General features: G+C 46.4%; 1 protein-coding gene across 1 annotated transcript in view; it reads right to left on the bottom strand.

Moving 5' to 3' along the window:
• AMZ1 (archaelysin family metallopeptidase 1) overlaps positions 1-16,061 on the bottom strand; it is a 29,074-nt gene extending 13,013 nt beyond the window's left edge. The window contains 2 exon segments of the mRNA NM_001195325.1: positions 14,376-14,543; positions 15,758-16,061. Of these exon segments, the coding sequence (NP_001182254.1) occupies positions 14,376-14,543; positions 15,758-16,061 (472 nt within the window).

The raw sequence follows: 16,357 nt of genomic DNA, 5'->3' as shown, positions 1-16,357 counted from the left end.
CTGCTGAGCCATGACGGGAACTCCTACAAATCAAAAACAAACAATACATTCGCACAAACACAAAAAGAACACAAACATAGAAGGAAATCATCCAACCACAAAAAAGGAACAAAGGAGAAACCTAGAGTCAACTGGTAACAAGGTTCAAAGCCTCAATAAATACATATTTGTCAGTAATTACCATAAACATCAATGAATTGAAGGCTCCAATCAAAAGACACAGAGTGGCAAACTGAATTTTAAAAAAGCAAGAGCCTACAAGATGCTGCCTCCAAGAGACTCACCTTGGGGCAAAGGACACATGCAAAGCGAGGGGATGGAAAAAGGTATTTCATGTGAATAGAAATGACTGGAAAAGGAGAGAGGACAAGATGGCGGAGGAGTAGGGACACGCTCGCCCTCTCCCACAAACACAACAAAAAAAGCACATCTACAGAATAAATGACTCGCACAGGACAGCAACCAATCGCTGGCAGAGGAACCTAAACTCCAATAACGGCAAGAAGTTCGTGACATTATTGGGCAGAACAGGAGAAAAGAGGAGAGTGAGAGAAGGTGAATCCGAGCGGCACGGGCGCTCCCGAAAGGGAACTGCGGAGGAGAAAGGGATCCCGCACCCTGGAAAGTCTCCTACCGGGGAAAGATCAAACGAACCGGAGGAATCCCCAGATGCAGAGAAGAGTGTAGCAGTAAGTCGGAGTACGGAAAAACGATCAAGAACCCAACGGACCATCTGAACTACGGGCACAGTCACCAAAAATTGAGACGCCTGGGTGGGGGCTGGGCACCGAGACCTCGGCTCCAGAGGTTAGTCCCCGGGAAAGGGCCGGGGGACGCCTGGGTGGGGGCTGGGCACCGAGACCTCAGCTCTGAAGGTTGGTCCCCGAGAGGGGGCCGGGGGACGCCTGGGTTGGGGCTGGGCACCGAGACCTCGCCTCCGAAGGTTAGTCCCCAAGAAAGGGCCGGGGGATGCCTGGGGGGGGGGCTGGGCACCGAGACCTCGGCTCCAGAGATTAGTCCCCGGCTAGGGGGGCGGGGCAGAGCGGAAACTGCTTGGGAGGTCTAGAAACCAGTTGACGGAGCAGAGACTGCCTGGGAGACTAGAAAACAAAGCTGTCGCAGAGGAAGGGAGCAATACTCCAGGAGTGGGGAAGGGGAAAGCCACATCAGAGGGACCCAGGGAGAAGAGCCTGGTCTGCGCCCGTGCTGGGGAGGGGAGAGAAGAAGGGGTGGGTCCCCATAGAATACCCCCCACGCCACAGCAAGCTTACAGGCCCGCTAGCTAGCTGAAAACTCTGCTTCCCAGGGCATCCCCTCCCCCCACCCCCGCCACGCCCTACGCTCTCACGGACCTGGGGCTGCCTGCCATCCAGGAGGGCTGGCCTCAACAATTGCCTGAAGCCTACCACCGCAGGGGCTGTCCCTGCACAGGCCTGCTTGCCCTTTGGAGGGGCTACACTTCCGCAGAGCAGCACCAAACAGCACCAGCCCCTGAGAAAAGGCCTTCAGCCTAGAAAAGCTAGAACAAGCTTAGCCAGGCTGTGAATAGATCGGCCTAATTCTCCGACGACGGTTTTTCTGAGTCGGGTTGCCCCGGGGAGGAGCCTCTTCGGTTTCCAACGGCCCTGCTACCCGCCCAAGCCCCCAGGGGATGCTCTAGTGGACCAGCTGCATAGGACTGCCAGCTCCAGGCAGGACCCCCTGCAGCCCAGAAAAGCTGCAACAAGCTCAGCCAGACTGTGAAAAGATCCACCTACATTCTCAGGCTGTCCTTCTGAGTTGGGCTGCCCTAGGGAAGAGCCTCTCAGGTTCTCAGTGCCCCAGATAGCTGCTCCAGCCCCCAGGGGGTGATGCACCCCTAAAAAGCAGCTGCCCAACACCGCCAACCCCCTGCAAGAACCCCACAGCCTAAAAACACCAGAGCAAGCTCTGCATGGCCAAGTGAAATCTGCTACCATCGCGGTGTGGACCTCTCAGTCCTGTCTGCCCTCAGGAAGTCCTCCTTTGCTTCAAAGAAACACTGTTAGCCCCATCAACACTCCAGAAAAGCCACACTGCCTCAAAAAAGATTGACCAACAACGCCAGCCCTCAGGAAATATTCCACGGGAGTGACAAGGCAAACACTGCCCGATCACGGAGAGTACAACTCCCTCAGGAGAAAGAAAACAACAAGCAAGATGAAGAAGCTGAGAAACCACCCCCAGTCAAACCAACAGGAGAACACACCTAAAACAGTGAACAATGAAACAGATCTCTGCAGTCAGACAGACCTGGAGTTCAAAAGAGAAATAGGGAAAATACTGAAGGAATGAAGAGAAGATAGGAACAGTAATGCAGATACCCTCAGAAAGGAACTAGAAAATATAAGGAGGAGCCAAGAAAAACTAGAACATTCATTGGCAGAGATGCAAACTGAACTAGGGGCAGTAAAAACCAGAATGAATAATGCAGAAGAACGAATCAGTGATATGGAAGATAGAATAATGGAAATCACTCCATCCGGTCAACAGACAGAAAACCGAATCAAAAAACTCGAAAGCCATATAAGAGACCTATGGGATAATATAAAGCGGGCCAATCTACACATAATAGGAATTCCAGAAGGAGTAGAAAAAGATAAGGGAATGGAAAATATCTTTGAAGCAATTATCGGTGGAAACTTCCCTAATCTAAAGGATACTGGATTCAAGATACAAGAAGCACAGAGGGCCCCAAACAAACTGAACCCAAACAGACCCACACCAAGACACATCATAATAAAAATGGCAAAAGTTAGTGATAAAGAGAGGATCCTCAAGGCAGCAAGAGAAAAACAGAATGTTACCTACAAGGGAACCCCCATAAGAATATCAGCTGATTTCTCTACAGAAACACTACAGGCCAGGAGGGAATGGCAAGAGATATTTAAAGTGCTAAAAGGAAAAAATATGCAACCTAGAATACTCTATCCAGCAAGAATATCATTTAAAATAGAAGGGGAAATAAAAATTTTTCCCAACAAACAAAAACTTAAAGAATACAGCAACACAAAACCCAGGTTAAAGGAAATATTGAAAGGGCTTCTCTAAACCAAAAAGAAAGGAAGGAAAGGGAAGAAAAAAGAAAAGAAAAAAAAAAAGAAGAAGAAGAAGAGGAAGAACTAGGACTGAGGAAACTGCAATCAGAGAGAAGTCACTCAAATAAGCCAGCATACAGATTTAATCATGAACATGCTTCAAACAAAATAAAATTAAAAAGAAAAAAATAAAAAAGAGTCATCAAAACCATAAAATGTGGGCAAGGGATGTCAGGAGGTAAACAACCCTTTTTGTTTATATGTATGTCTCTCTTCTTAATTTTAATATAGTAATGAAGTGTTTGAACTTACAGGACCATCAGGCTAAAACACACATTTATGGGAAGGGGTTAGCATACTTAAAAAACAGGGCAATCACAAGCCAAAACCAAATATTGCATTTGCAAAAAATGAAAAAAAAAAAACCACTCAAGCAGATAATAACAGGAGACCATCCAACCAAAAAAAAAAATGGAGAACCATAGAATCAACTGGAACATGAGGTTCAAATGGCAATAAATAATCATCTATCAATTACCACCTTAAATGTCAATGGACTGAATGCCCCAATCAAAAGACACAGAGTGGCTGAGTGGATAAAAAGGCAAAAACCTTCAATATGCTGCCTACAAGAAACTCACCTTAGGACAAAAGATACATATAGATTGAAAGTGAAAGGGTGGGGAAAAATATTTCACGCCAATAGACATGACAAAAAAGCAGGAGTCACAACGCTCATATCAGACAAAATAGACTTTAAAACAAAAGGCATAAAGAAAGACAAAGAAGGACACTATTTAATGATTAAGGGATCCATCCAAGGAGAGGATGTACTATCATCAACATATATGCCCAAATAAGGAGCACCCAGATACATACACAAATATTAACAGACATAAAGGGAGATATTGATGAGAATACAATCATAGTAGGAGACCTAAATACCCCCCTCACATCAATGGACAGATCCTCTAGACAGAAAACCAATAAAGCAACAGAGATCCTAAAGGAAACAATAGAAAAGTTAGACTTCATTGATATCTTCAGGACACTACATCCAAAAAAAGCAGAATACACATTCTTCTCAAATGCTCATGGAACATTCTCAAGAATCGACCACATATTGGGACACAAAGCGAATCTCAATAAATTTAGGAGCGTAGAAATTATCTCAAGTATCTTCTCTGACCACAATGCTATGAAATTAGAAATCAACCATGGGAAAAGCAAAGAGAAAAAACCTACTCCATGGAGACTAAACAACATGCTACTAAAAAACCAATGGGTCAATGAGGAAATCAAGAAGGAAATTAAAAACTACCTTGAAACAAATGATAATGAAAACACAACCTCTCAAAATCTATGGGATGCTGCGAAAGCAGTGCTCAGAGGGAAATTTATAGCAATCCAGGCCTTTCTCAAAAAAGAAGAAAGATCCCAAATTGACAACTTAACCCTCCACCTAAACGAATTAGAAAAAGAAGAACAAAAAAGTCCTAAAGTCAGCAGAAGGAAGGAAATTATAAAGATCAAAGAAGAAATCAATAAAATAGAGACTCAAAAAACAATAGAGAAAATTAATAAAACCAAGAGCTGGTTCTTTGAAAAGGTGAACAAAATTGACAAACCCCTGGCCAGACTCACTAAAAAGAGGAGAGAAAGAACCCAAATAACCAAAATTATAAATGAAAAAGGAGAAATCACAACGGATACAGCAGAAATACAAAAAACCATAAGAGAATACTATGAACAACTGTATGGCAACAAGTTTTTTTTTTTTGTTTTTTTTTTTTTTTGTCTTTTTGCTATTTCTTGGGCCGCTCCTGCGGCATATGGAGGTTCCCAGGCTAGGGGTCCAATCGGAGCTGTAGCCACCAGCCTACGCCAGAGCCACATCAACGCAGGATCCGAGCCGCGTCTGCAACCTACACCACAGCTCACGGCAACGCTGGATCGTCAACCCACTGAGCAAGGGCAGGGATCGAACCCGCAACCTCATGGTTCCTAGTCGGATCCGTTAACCACTGCGCCACGACGGGAACTCTGGCAACAAGTTTGACAATCTGGAAGAAATGGACAATTTTCTAGAATCTTACAGCTTGCCAAAACTGAATCAAGCAGAAACAGACCAACTGAACAGACCGATCACTAGAAATGAAATTGAAGAGGTCATAAAATCACTCCCTACAAATAAAAGTCCAGGACCAGATGGCTTCACAGGTGAATTTTATCAAACATATAAAGAGGAATTGGTGCCCATCCTCCTTAAACTCTTTCAAAAGGTTGAAGAAGAAGGAATACTCCCAAAGACATTCTGTGAGGCCACCATCACCCTCATTCCAAAACCAGACAGAGATACCACCAAAAAAGAAAACTATCGGCCAATATCATTGATGAATATAGATGCAAAAATTCTCAACAAAATCTTAGCCAACTGAATCCAACAACATATCAAAAAAATTATACACCATGACCAGGTTGGGTTCATCCCAGGTTCACAAGGATGGTTCAACATACGCAAATCAATCAGCATCATACACCACATTAACAAAAAAAAAGGTCGAAAATCATATGATCATCTCAATAGACGCAGAAAAAGCATTTGACAAAGTTCAACATCCATTCATGATCAAGACCCTCGCCAAAGTGGGTATAGAGGGAACATTCCTGAATATAATCAAAGCCATTTATGAGAAACCCACAGCAAATATAATACTCAATGGGGAAAAACTGAAAGCCTTCTCACTCAAATCTGGAACAAGACAGGGATGCCCACTCTCACCACTGCTCTTCAACATAGTTTTGGAAGTCTTAGCCACAGCAATTAGACAAACAAAAGAAATAAAAGGCATCCATATAGGAAGAGAAGAGATCAAACTGTCACTGTATGCAGATGATATGATACTATACCTAGAAAACCCTAAGGACTCAACCCCAAAACTCCTTGAACTGATTAATAAATTCAGCAAAGTGGCAGGATATAAGATTAACATTCAGAAGTCAGTTGCATTTCTGTATACCAGCAATGAAACATTAGAAAAGGAATACAAAAAAATGATACCTTTTAAAATTGTACCTCACAAAATCAAATACCTCGGAATACACCTGACCAAAGAGGTAAAGGACCTATATGCCGAGAACTCTAAAACTTTAATCAAAGAAATCAAAGAAGATGTAAAGAAATGGAAAGATATTCCATGTTCCTGGATTGGAAAAATCAATATTGTGAAAACGGCCATCCTACCCAAAGCAATCTACAGATTCAACGCAATCCCTATCAAATTACCCATGACATTGTTCACAGAACTAGAACAAACAATCCAAACATTTATATGGAACCACAAAAGACCCAGAATCGCCAAAGCAATCCTGAGAAACAAAAACCAAGCAGGAGGCATCACTCTCCCAGACTTCAAGAAATACTACAAAGCCACAGTCATCAAAACAGTGTGGTACTGGTATCAAAACAGACAGACAGACCAATGGAACAGAATAGAGAATCCGGAAATAAACCCTGACACCTATGGTCAATTAATCTTTGACAAGGGAGGCAGGAACATCAAATGGGAAAAGGAAAGTCTATTCAGCAAGCATTGCTGGGAAACCTGGACAGCTGTATGCAAAGCAATGAAACTAGAACACACCCTCACACCATGCACAAAAATAAACTCAAAATGGCTGAAAGACTTAAATATACGACAGGACACCATCAAACTCCAAGAAGAAAACATAGGCAAAACACTCTCTGACATCAACATCATGAATATTTTCTCAGGTCAGTCTCCCAAAGCAATAGAAACTAGAGCAAAAATAAACCCATGGGACCTCATCAAACTGAAAAGCTTTTGCACAGCAAAGGAAACCAAAAAGAAAACAAAAAGACAACTTACAGAATGGGAGAAAATAGTTTCAAATGATGCAACTGACAAGGGCTTAATCTCTAGAATATACAAGCAATTTATACAACTCAACAGCAAAAAAACCAATCAATCAATGGAAAAATGGGCAAAAGACCTGAATAGACATTTCTCCAAGGAAGATATACAGATGGCCAACAAACACATGAAAAAATGCTCAACATCGCTGATTATAAGAGAAATGCAAATCAAAACTACCATGAGATACCACCTCACACCAGTCAGAATGGCCATCATTAATAAATCCACAAATAACAAGTGCTGGAGGGGCTGTGGAGAAAAGGGACCCTCCTGCACTGCTGGTGAGAATGTAAACTGGTACAGCCACTATGGAGAACAGTTTGGAGATACCTTAGAAATCTATACATAGAACTTCCATATGACCCCACAATCCCACTCTTGGGCATCTATCCGGACAAAGCTCTACTTAAAAGAGACACGTGCACCCGCATGTTCATTGCAGCCCTATTCACAATAGCCAGGACATGGAAACAACCCAAATGTCCATCGACAGATGATTGGATTCGGAAGATGTGGATATATACACAATGGAATACTACTCAGCCATAAAAAAGAATGACATAATGCCATTTGCAGCAACATGGATGGAACTAGAGACTCTCATCCTGAGTGAAATGAGCCAGAAAGACAAAGACAAATACCATATGATATCACTTATAACTGGAATCTAATATCCAGCACAAATGAACATCTCCTCAGAAAAGAAAATCATGGACTTGGAGAAGAGACTTGTGGTTGCCTGATGGGAGGGGGAGGGAGTGGGAGGGATCAGGAGCTTGGGCTTATCAGACACAACCTAGAATAGATTTATAAGGAGATCCTGCTGAATAGCATTGAGAACTATGTCTAGATACTCATGTCGCAACAGAAGAAAGGGTGGGGGAAAAAACTGTAACTGCAATGTATACATCTAAGGATGACCTGACCCCCTTGCTGTACAGTGGGAAAATAATAATAAAAAAAAAAAGAAATGACAGGAAAGCAGCAGTTGGAATACTCATCAGACAAAACAGACTTTAAAACAAAGGCCATACATCTACCCAGAGAAAACCACGACTCACAAAGACACATGTACTCCCTGTTCACTGCAGCACTCTTTGCAATAGCCAAAACACGGCAACAACCTAAATGTCCATCGACAGAGGAGTGAATCCAGAAGAGGTGGTCCATATACACAATGGAATATTACTCAGCCATTAAAAAGAACGAAATACCAACAGTTTTTACAGCATGGATGGACCTAAAAACTATCCTGCTAAGTGAAATCAGCCATACAATGAGACACCAACATCCAATGCTTTCACTGACATGTGGGACCTGAAAAAAGGACAGACGGAACTTCTTTGCAGAACAGGTACTGACTCACAGACTTTGAAAAACTTATGGTCTCCGGAGGAGACGGTTTGGGGGGTGGGGGGATGTGCTGGGGCTGTGGGATGGAAATCCTGTGAAATCAGATTGTGATGATCATTATACAACCACAGATGTGATAAATTCATTTGAGTAATTAAAAAAAAAAGAAAGAAACGAAATAAGCACTCTAAACATAATGTTATCTGTAACATATCATGAAACCATTTTACTCCAGCAAAAACAAAGGCTATAAAGAAAGATAAAGCAGGACACTATTTAATGATGAAAGGATCCAATCAAGAAGAGGATATTACATGTGTCAATATATATGCCCTCATACAGGAGCACCCAGATACACACAACGATAATAACAGACATAAAAGGAGAAACTGCTGGGACTATATTAACAGTAGGAGACTCCAATACCCCCTCGGATCAAGGATAGATCCTCTAGACAGAAAATCAATAGGCAACAGAGATCCTACATGACACAGCAGAACAGTTAGACTTAATTGACATTTTTAGGACATTACATCCAAAAAACACAGAATACGGAGTTCCCATAGTGGCTCCGCAGTTAACGAACCCAACTAGCATCCATGAGGACATGGGTTCAATCCCTGGCCTCACTCAGTGGGTTAAGGATCCAGCATTTCCATGAGCTGTGGTGTGGCTCTGGCACAGGCCATCGGCTACAGCTCCGATTGGACCCCTAGCTTGGGAACCTCCGTATGCCTCAGGTACAGCCCTAAAAATACAAAAAAAAAAAAATGTCCATCGACAGATGATTGGATTCGGAAGATGTGGTATATATACACAATGGAATACTACTCAGCCATAAAAAAGAATGACATAATGCCATTTGCAGCAACATGGATGGAACTAGAGAATCTCATCCTGAGTGAAATGAGCCAGAAAGACAAAGACAAATACCACATGATATCACTTATAACTGGAATCTAATATCCAGCACAAATGAACATCTCCTCAGAAAAGAAAATCATGGACTTGGAGAAGAGACTTGTGGTTGCCTGATGGGAGGGGGAGGGAGTGGGAGGGATCGGGAGCTTGGGCTTATCAGACACAACCTAGAATAGATTTACAAGGAGATCCTGCTGAATAGCATTGAGAACTATGTCTAGATACTCATGTTGCAACAGAAGAAAGGGTGGGGGAAAAAATGTAGTTGTAATGTACACATCTAAGGATAACCTGACCCCCTTGCTGTACAGTGGGAAAATTAAAAAAATTATAAAAAAATACAAAAAAAAAAGACAAAACACAGAATATACATTCTTTTCAAGCACACATGGAACATTCTCTGTAGGACTGACCACATACTGGGGCACAAAACTAACCTCGACAAATTTCAGAGTATCAAAATTATTTCAAGCATCCTCTCTGACAACAACGGCCTGAAACTAGAAATCAACCACTGGAAAAGAAATGAGAAAAGAAAGTACCACATGGAGACTAAAAAAACCAATGTGTCAACAAGGAAATCAAAAAGGAAATTAAAAACCCCTCAAGACAAATGATAATGAAAACGCAACCATCCAAAACCAATGGGATGCCACCAAAGCAGTTCTTAGAGTGATACAGAAATTAAAAAACAGTATCAAAATCAACAAAACCAAGAGCTAGTTCTTCAAAGGAGTAAACAAAATTGACAAACCTCGCCAGACGCACCGAGAAGGGAGAGAACCCAAATAAGAAATGAAAAGGAGAGATCGTAACTGATACTGCGGAATTTTTAAAAATCCTAAGAGAATCTATGAACATTCTTATGCCAACAAATGTGACAACCTAGAAGAAATGGACAACTTTCTGGAAACTTACGGCCCACCAAAACTGAAACAAGAAGAAACAGATAATTTTAACAGACTGAGCACTAGAAAGGAAATTGATTGTGTAATTTTTAATACTCCCTACAAACAAAGGTCCAGAAGCAAATGGCTTCATAGCCAAATTCGACCAAACACACAAAGAACTCAATCCAGTCCTTTTTAGACTCTTCCGAAAGGTTGAAGAAGAAGGAATAACTCCAAAGACATTCTATGAAGCCACCGTCACCATAATACCGAAACTGAAGATACTACCAAAAAAGAAAATTACAGGCCAATAACTCTGGTGAATAGAGATGTGAAACTTCTAAAAAACTTTTAGCAAAGCCAAACACAACAACACATAAAAAGATCATACGCCGTGCCGTGACCAGTGGGGACTCATCCCAAGTTCACAAGGAAGGGTGAAGACACACAAACCAATCACCATCACACACCACATCACCAAAGGCAAAGTCAAAGCCACACAACCATCTCCATAGATGCAGAAAAGGCATTTGACCAAATCCAACATCCATTCACGACAAAAACTCTTACCAGAGTGGGTATAGAGGGCACATACCTTAACATAAGAAAAGCCACTCATGACAAACCCCCAGCTACTAAAAGACTCCATGGAGAAGAGCTGAAAGCCTTCCCACTAAAATCTGGAACAAGACAAGGATGCCCACTTTCATTCAGCAAAGTACTGGAAGTCTTAGCCACAGCAGTCAGACAAACGAAGGGAGTAAAAAGTATCCAAAGTGACAGAGAAGAGTCCACACTGTCACTCTATGCAGGTGACACGATACTATGCGTGGAAAACCCTAAGGACTCCACACAAAACTAGTCGGTCTGATCAACAACTTCAGCAAAGGGGCAGGATAAAAGATTAGCATTCAGGAATCAGTCGCATCTCTGTATACTCACAGCGAAACAGTACAGAAGGAACATAAAAATATAATACCTTTTAAAATCGCATCCCCCAAAATTAAGTATCTAGGAATAAACCTGACCAAGGAGGTGAAAGACTTATACACTGAGAACTATAAAATATTAATCGAGGAAATTAAAAAGGTTTCAAAGAAATAGACATTCCACGCTCCTGAATTGGAACGATTACTGTTGTTAAAATGGCCATACTACCCAAACAATCTACAGACTTACTGTGACTCTATCAAATGAACCGTGACATTTTTCGCAGAACTAGAACAAATAATTCCAAGCTTCATACGCAACCATCGAAGACCCAGAACTGCCAAAGCAATCCTGATGGGGGAAAAAGCAGGAGGCATAACTCTTCCAGCTTTCAGACAATATTACAGAGCGACAGTCATCAAGGCAGTGTGGTACTGATATAAAAACAGACCTACAGACCAATGGAGCAGAAGAGAAAGCCCAGAAACAAACCCTCCAGTCAATTAACCTTCCACAAACCAGGCAGGAATAGAAAATGGGGAAACGACAGTCTCTTCAGCAAGTGGTGCTGGGAAGCCTGGACAGCTGCACGCACATCAGTGAAACTGGAACACACCCTCACACCATGCACAGAAATAAACTCAAAATGGCTTAAAGACTTAAACATAAGACACCATCAAACTCCTAGAAGAGAACATAAGCAAAACATTTTCTGACATCAACTGTGCAAATGTTTTCTTACGTCAGTCTCCCAAAGCAATAGAAATAAAAACAAAAAACAAAACAAAAAAGAAAGAAAAACAAAAATAAACCAATGGGATCTAATCAGCTGACAAGCTTTTGCACGGCGAGGAAACCATAAAAAAAAAAAAAAAAAAAAAAGACAACCTAGGGAATGGGAGAAAATAGTTTCAAATGATGCAACTGACAGGGGCTTCATCTCCAAAATATACAAACACGTCATACAACTCAACAGCAAAAAAAAAAAAAAAAAAAAAAAAAAAAATCAAAAAATGGGCAGAGATCTAAACAGATATTTTTTCAAAGAAGACATATAGATGGCCAGTAGGCACATGAAAAGATGCTCAGCATCACTAATTATTAGAGAAATGCAAATCAAAACTACTACGAGGTACCAATTCATGCCAGTCAGAATGGCCATCATTAGTAAGTCTATAAATAACAAATGCTGGAGGGGTTGTGGAGAAAAGGCAACCCTCCTACACTGTTGGTGGGAATATAAATTGGTACAACCACTATGGAAAACAGTGTGGAAGTTCCTCAGAAAGACTAAACATAGAACTAGCATATGCTCCAGCAACCTCACTTCTGGGCATGTATCCAGATAAAACTTTCATTGAAAAAGATGCATGCACTCCTATGTTCATTGCAGCACTATTCATAGCAGCCAAGACGTGGAAACAACCTATAAATGTCCATCAACAGATGAATGGATTAGGAAGACGTGGTACATATATACAATGGAATACTACTCAGCCATAAAAAAGAATGAAATAATGCCATTTGCAGCAACATGGATGCAAAACTAGAGATTCTCATGCTAAGTGAAGTCAGAAAGAGAACGACAAATACCATATGATATCATTTACATGGGGAATCTAAAATACGGGACAAGTGAACTTAGCTACAAAACAAAAACAGACTTGCAGACATGGAGAACAGACTTGCGGCGGGGGTGGGGGGTAAGGTGGAGGGGTGGGATGGACAGGGAGTTTGGGGTTGGTAGATGCAAACTGTTCCATTTGGAATGGATAAGCAACGAGGTCCTACAGGATGGCACAGAGAACTATATCCAGTTTCCTGGGACAGAACATGATGGAAGATAATATAAGAAAAAGACTGTATGACTGGGTCACTTTGCTGTACAGCGAAACTGGCACAACATTGTAAATCAGCTATACTTTAATTTTTTTTTTTTCTTGCTTTTCAGGGCCACACCCACAGCATATGGAGGTTCCCAGGCTAGGGGTCGAATGGGAGCCACACCTGCCGGCCTACCCCACGACAACGCCAGATCCGAGCTGCGTCTGCGACCTACACCAGAGCTCACAGCCATGCTGGATCCTTAACTCACGGAGCGAGGCCAGGGATTGAACCCACAACCTCATGGTTCCTCGTCGGATTCGTTTCCACTGCGTCACAACAGGAACTCCTAATTTTTCAAAATCTTAAGTAAAAGCTATAGAACTGAAATCTAGAACTCTATCTACGGATTTAAAGCATAGTAGGTGCAGCTAAAGGAAATGAGGCAAGTGGAGGGTGAGAAGAAAGCTGGGATGAAACACAGGAAAGATACAGAAGAGAGCGAAGGGGACGGACGTGTGTGGGATGGGTCCTGGGGGGGAAGGATGAGGCAGAGGCAGTGCTGGAAGAAGGTCGCGGCTGAGGACATCCATCCACTCACTCCAGACCCAACGTCAGCGGCAGAGGGGGCCCAGCTCCTCGCTGGGGACCTCCCTCACCTTGAGCCTGGGTCTCCTGTCCTTCCATCTGAGAGCCCCCAGTTCATCCGCGCCTCTCAGCCCAGCCTCACGCCCCTGCTGCCAGAGACCCCCACCCCCACCCCGCCCAGGGAAAGCTGGGGTCGGGACGGGGGTCTTCTAGAGCCCTAGCAGGAGCTCTGTCAGGACAAAAGGCTGCAGGGGGCCTTAGAAAGCCGCTTCGCCTGCTCCACGTGCCCTGGAGTTTCCCAGCGGCCACGGCGCTCTGCGGCCCAGTCTCTGGGTACTTTTGAGCAAAGAAAGGAACCCTCAATTTAGTTTTTTGGTTTTTGGTTTTTTTTTTCTTTTTTGGCTGTACCTGCAGCACCTGGAAGTTCCCAGGCCAGGGATTGAATCTGAGCTGGACCTGTGCCCTATGCCACAGCTGCAGCAATACCAGATCCCTAACCTAGTGCTCCAGCCTGGGGATCGAACCAGCAACACCACAGAAACAAGCTGCATCATTAACCCACTGTAACACATCGGGAACTTCTGAGTCTTCTTGGAAACAAGTGTCCCTCCCATCAAAAAAAAAAAAAACCCCAAAGGATTCCCTCCTTCTTCTGGGCTCCTTCCTTCCATATTTTGCCTCCAAAAAAGGCCTTTTTTTCCTTCTGGCTGGGCCCATGGCATGTGGAAGTTCTCAGGCCAGGGGACCCAAGCCACGGCAGGGACAACGCCAGACCCTTAACTGCTAGGCCACCAGGGAACTCCCAAAAGAGGCCTTTGCCAAGCAGTGGAGGCCTGCACTTGCATGGGGCTCACCTGTGCCCACGGCACACTCACCTGTGTGGAGCTGGAGCCTGTCAGAGTCCTGACTGAGGCGCGACGAGCAGTGGATGGACGCGGCCGCCACCGAGGGCAAGCACCTGACCTGCAGGCCCAGGAAGAAGGCCTCTGTGCAGCTCCGCAGGTGGTACAGAAGCGCGCCGCCCGCCAGCCCCTCACTCAGATCTGGGGGCAGAGCAGTGCCGTCAGCCCTGCCAGGGGCCCTGCCCGCTTCTCAGAGCCCCCCCCAGCTGCCTGTGCCCAGCACCCTGGACCCGGACCTAGGGTCAGAGCCAGGGACCTGCAAGAAAGTGGCTGTCATGTCCCAGACCAGAGGCTCGCCCAGGGGTGGTTAGAAATGCAGGAGCCCAGGCCCACCCCAGATCTCTGGGACTGGATCCTGCATCCTCTCAAGATGAGCGGGGAGTGGGGAGACCACGCGGGTGCTCTGGAGGCTGACCGTCCGCGGGCTGAGGGAGAAGGAGGGGCGCCTGCAGGACTCTGGTCCGGGGGCAGGAGGGGAGATGAGCCCGCGTGGAGCCCGGCCGGCCACATCCAGCCTTCCCGGGCTGGCTCTGGAGCCGCTGGCCCCAGGGATGTGGTGCGGTAGCTGCAGCGCTTGGCTCTGCTCAGGCCCTTTCGTCCTCTCCTGGCCAAACACCTCTGCCCCATGCACCCTTCTGCCAGGGGGGCCACCTGCGGTGACTTGCAGAGAAGCCCAGTGGCCCGGCCCTCAGGCCCCTGGAGAACCTGGCCAAGCCATCCCAGCCCTTGGTCCGCGCACAGCCCCTCATCCCTGGTGTCCCCAGTCTGGACCCTGGAAGACAGTGACTAGGCAGGCGTCCCTGAATCCCCGTGTGCCCTGCCAGTGTCTCAAGAGGAGGGCTTTGGGGTCACGTCCTGCCTGAACCAATCCCCAGCTCGGTGACTTGGGGAGATCAAGCGGCCCCTCCCAGCCTCAGTGTCCTGGCCTGTGAAGGGGACAGACACTGACCGCAGCACCCCACACCACGGAGCAAGCGCCAATACAGTGGCTGGGGCAGCACTGGCTGCCCAAGGGCCAGGACAGCACACTGGCTGAGGGGGCATCTACGGGTAGGACCGGCAGCGATGGGGCCTGGGCTTTCTGCGCAGGGTGGGAGCTGGGGTGCGTGGAGAGCTGAGCCCCAGCCCCAAATCCCCAGGTTGCCTCCCCCCACACCAGGTGCTGCCTGGGGTCTGGGCACAGACAACCCCACCTCATGGGAGACCGGGCCCTCCTCGCCCCCTCCCAGCCCCTCCCCACCGTCCTGATGGCCCCAGCCCGCCACCCCCAGGCCCTCACCACTTGCATCCCCGCGGGGTCCCCGCCCACGCCCGCTGGTACCCCTGCGCCGCGGGTGCCTAGGGGCTGCAGGTACCTATGGGCTGCAGGTAGATGTGCTTGCGAGCCGGGCTCTGCTTCCGGGGCGGCAGGGCGGCGTGGAAGGTCTCGAAGTCCTCGGGGGCCTCGGGGCGGCTCAGGAGCCAGTCGAAGGCCGTGTGGATGCGCGGGGCGCCGAAGAGCGTCCTGCGGGGGTTGTAGGCCTCGGCCAGGAAGAGCCGCTCGGCCGGGGAGAAGGCGGCCGCGTAGAGCTGCCGCAGGCCGGGGTCGGTGGACACCAGCGCATCCTTCAGGGCGCGGGGGCCGAAGCTGAACTCCTGGGCCGGCCGGCACTGCAGCATCACGGGCCCGGCCGCGCCGGGCAGGCCCCGCGGCCGCCCAGGCACCGCCCGCGGCCCGGCCACGAGCTGGCCCCCCGCCGCCCGCGGGCTCAGCGGCGGCCGCGCCGGCTCCGCGCAACCGGCCCCGGGGCGGAGGGCCCTCGAGGCTCAGCTCTGCCTGGCGTTGGGCCTCCTCGGCAGCGCGCAGCTCGGACGCCTCCAGGCCAGGCGGCACCTGCGGGGACAGGCTTGGCTGAGCCTCCCGCCTGGTCTCTCAGGCCTGGGCGAGGGGCTCGGCGGGTGCCGTGGGAGGGACC

The sequence above is a fragment of the Sus scrofa genome, chromosome 3 (genome assembly GCF_000003025.6).
Source record: "Sus scrofa isolate TJ Tabasco breed Duroc chromosome 3, Sscrofa11.1, whole genome shotgun sequence".
In the NCBI taxonomy this organism is placed as follows: domain Eukaryota; kingdom Metazoa; phylum Chordata; class Mammalia; order Artiodactyla; family Suidae; genus Sus; species Sus scrofa.
This window is presented reverse-complemented; position numbering and strand designations above follow the sequence as displayed.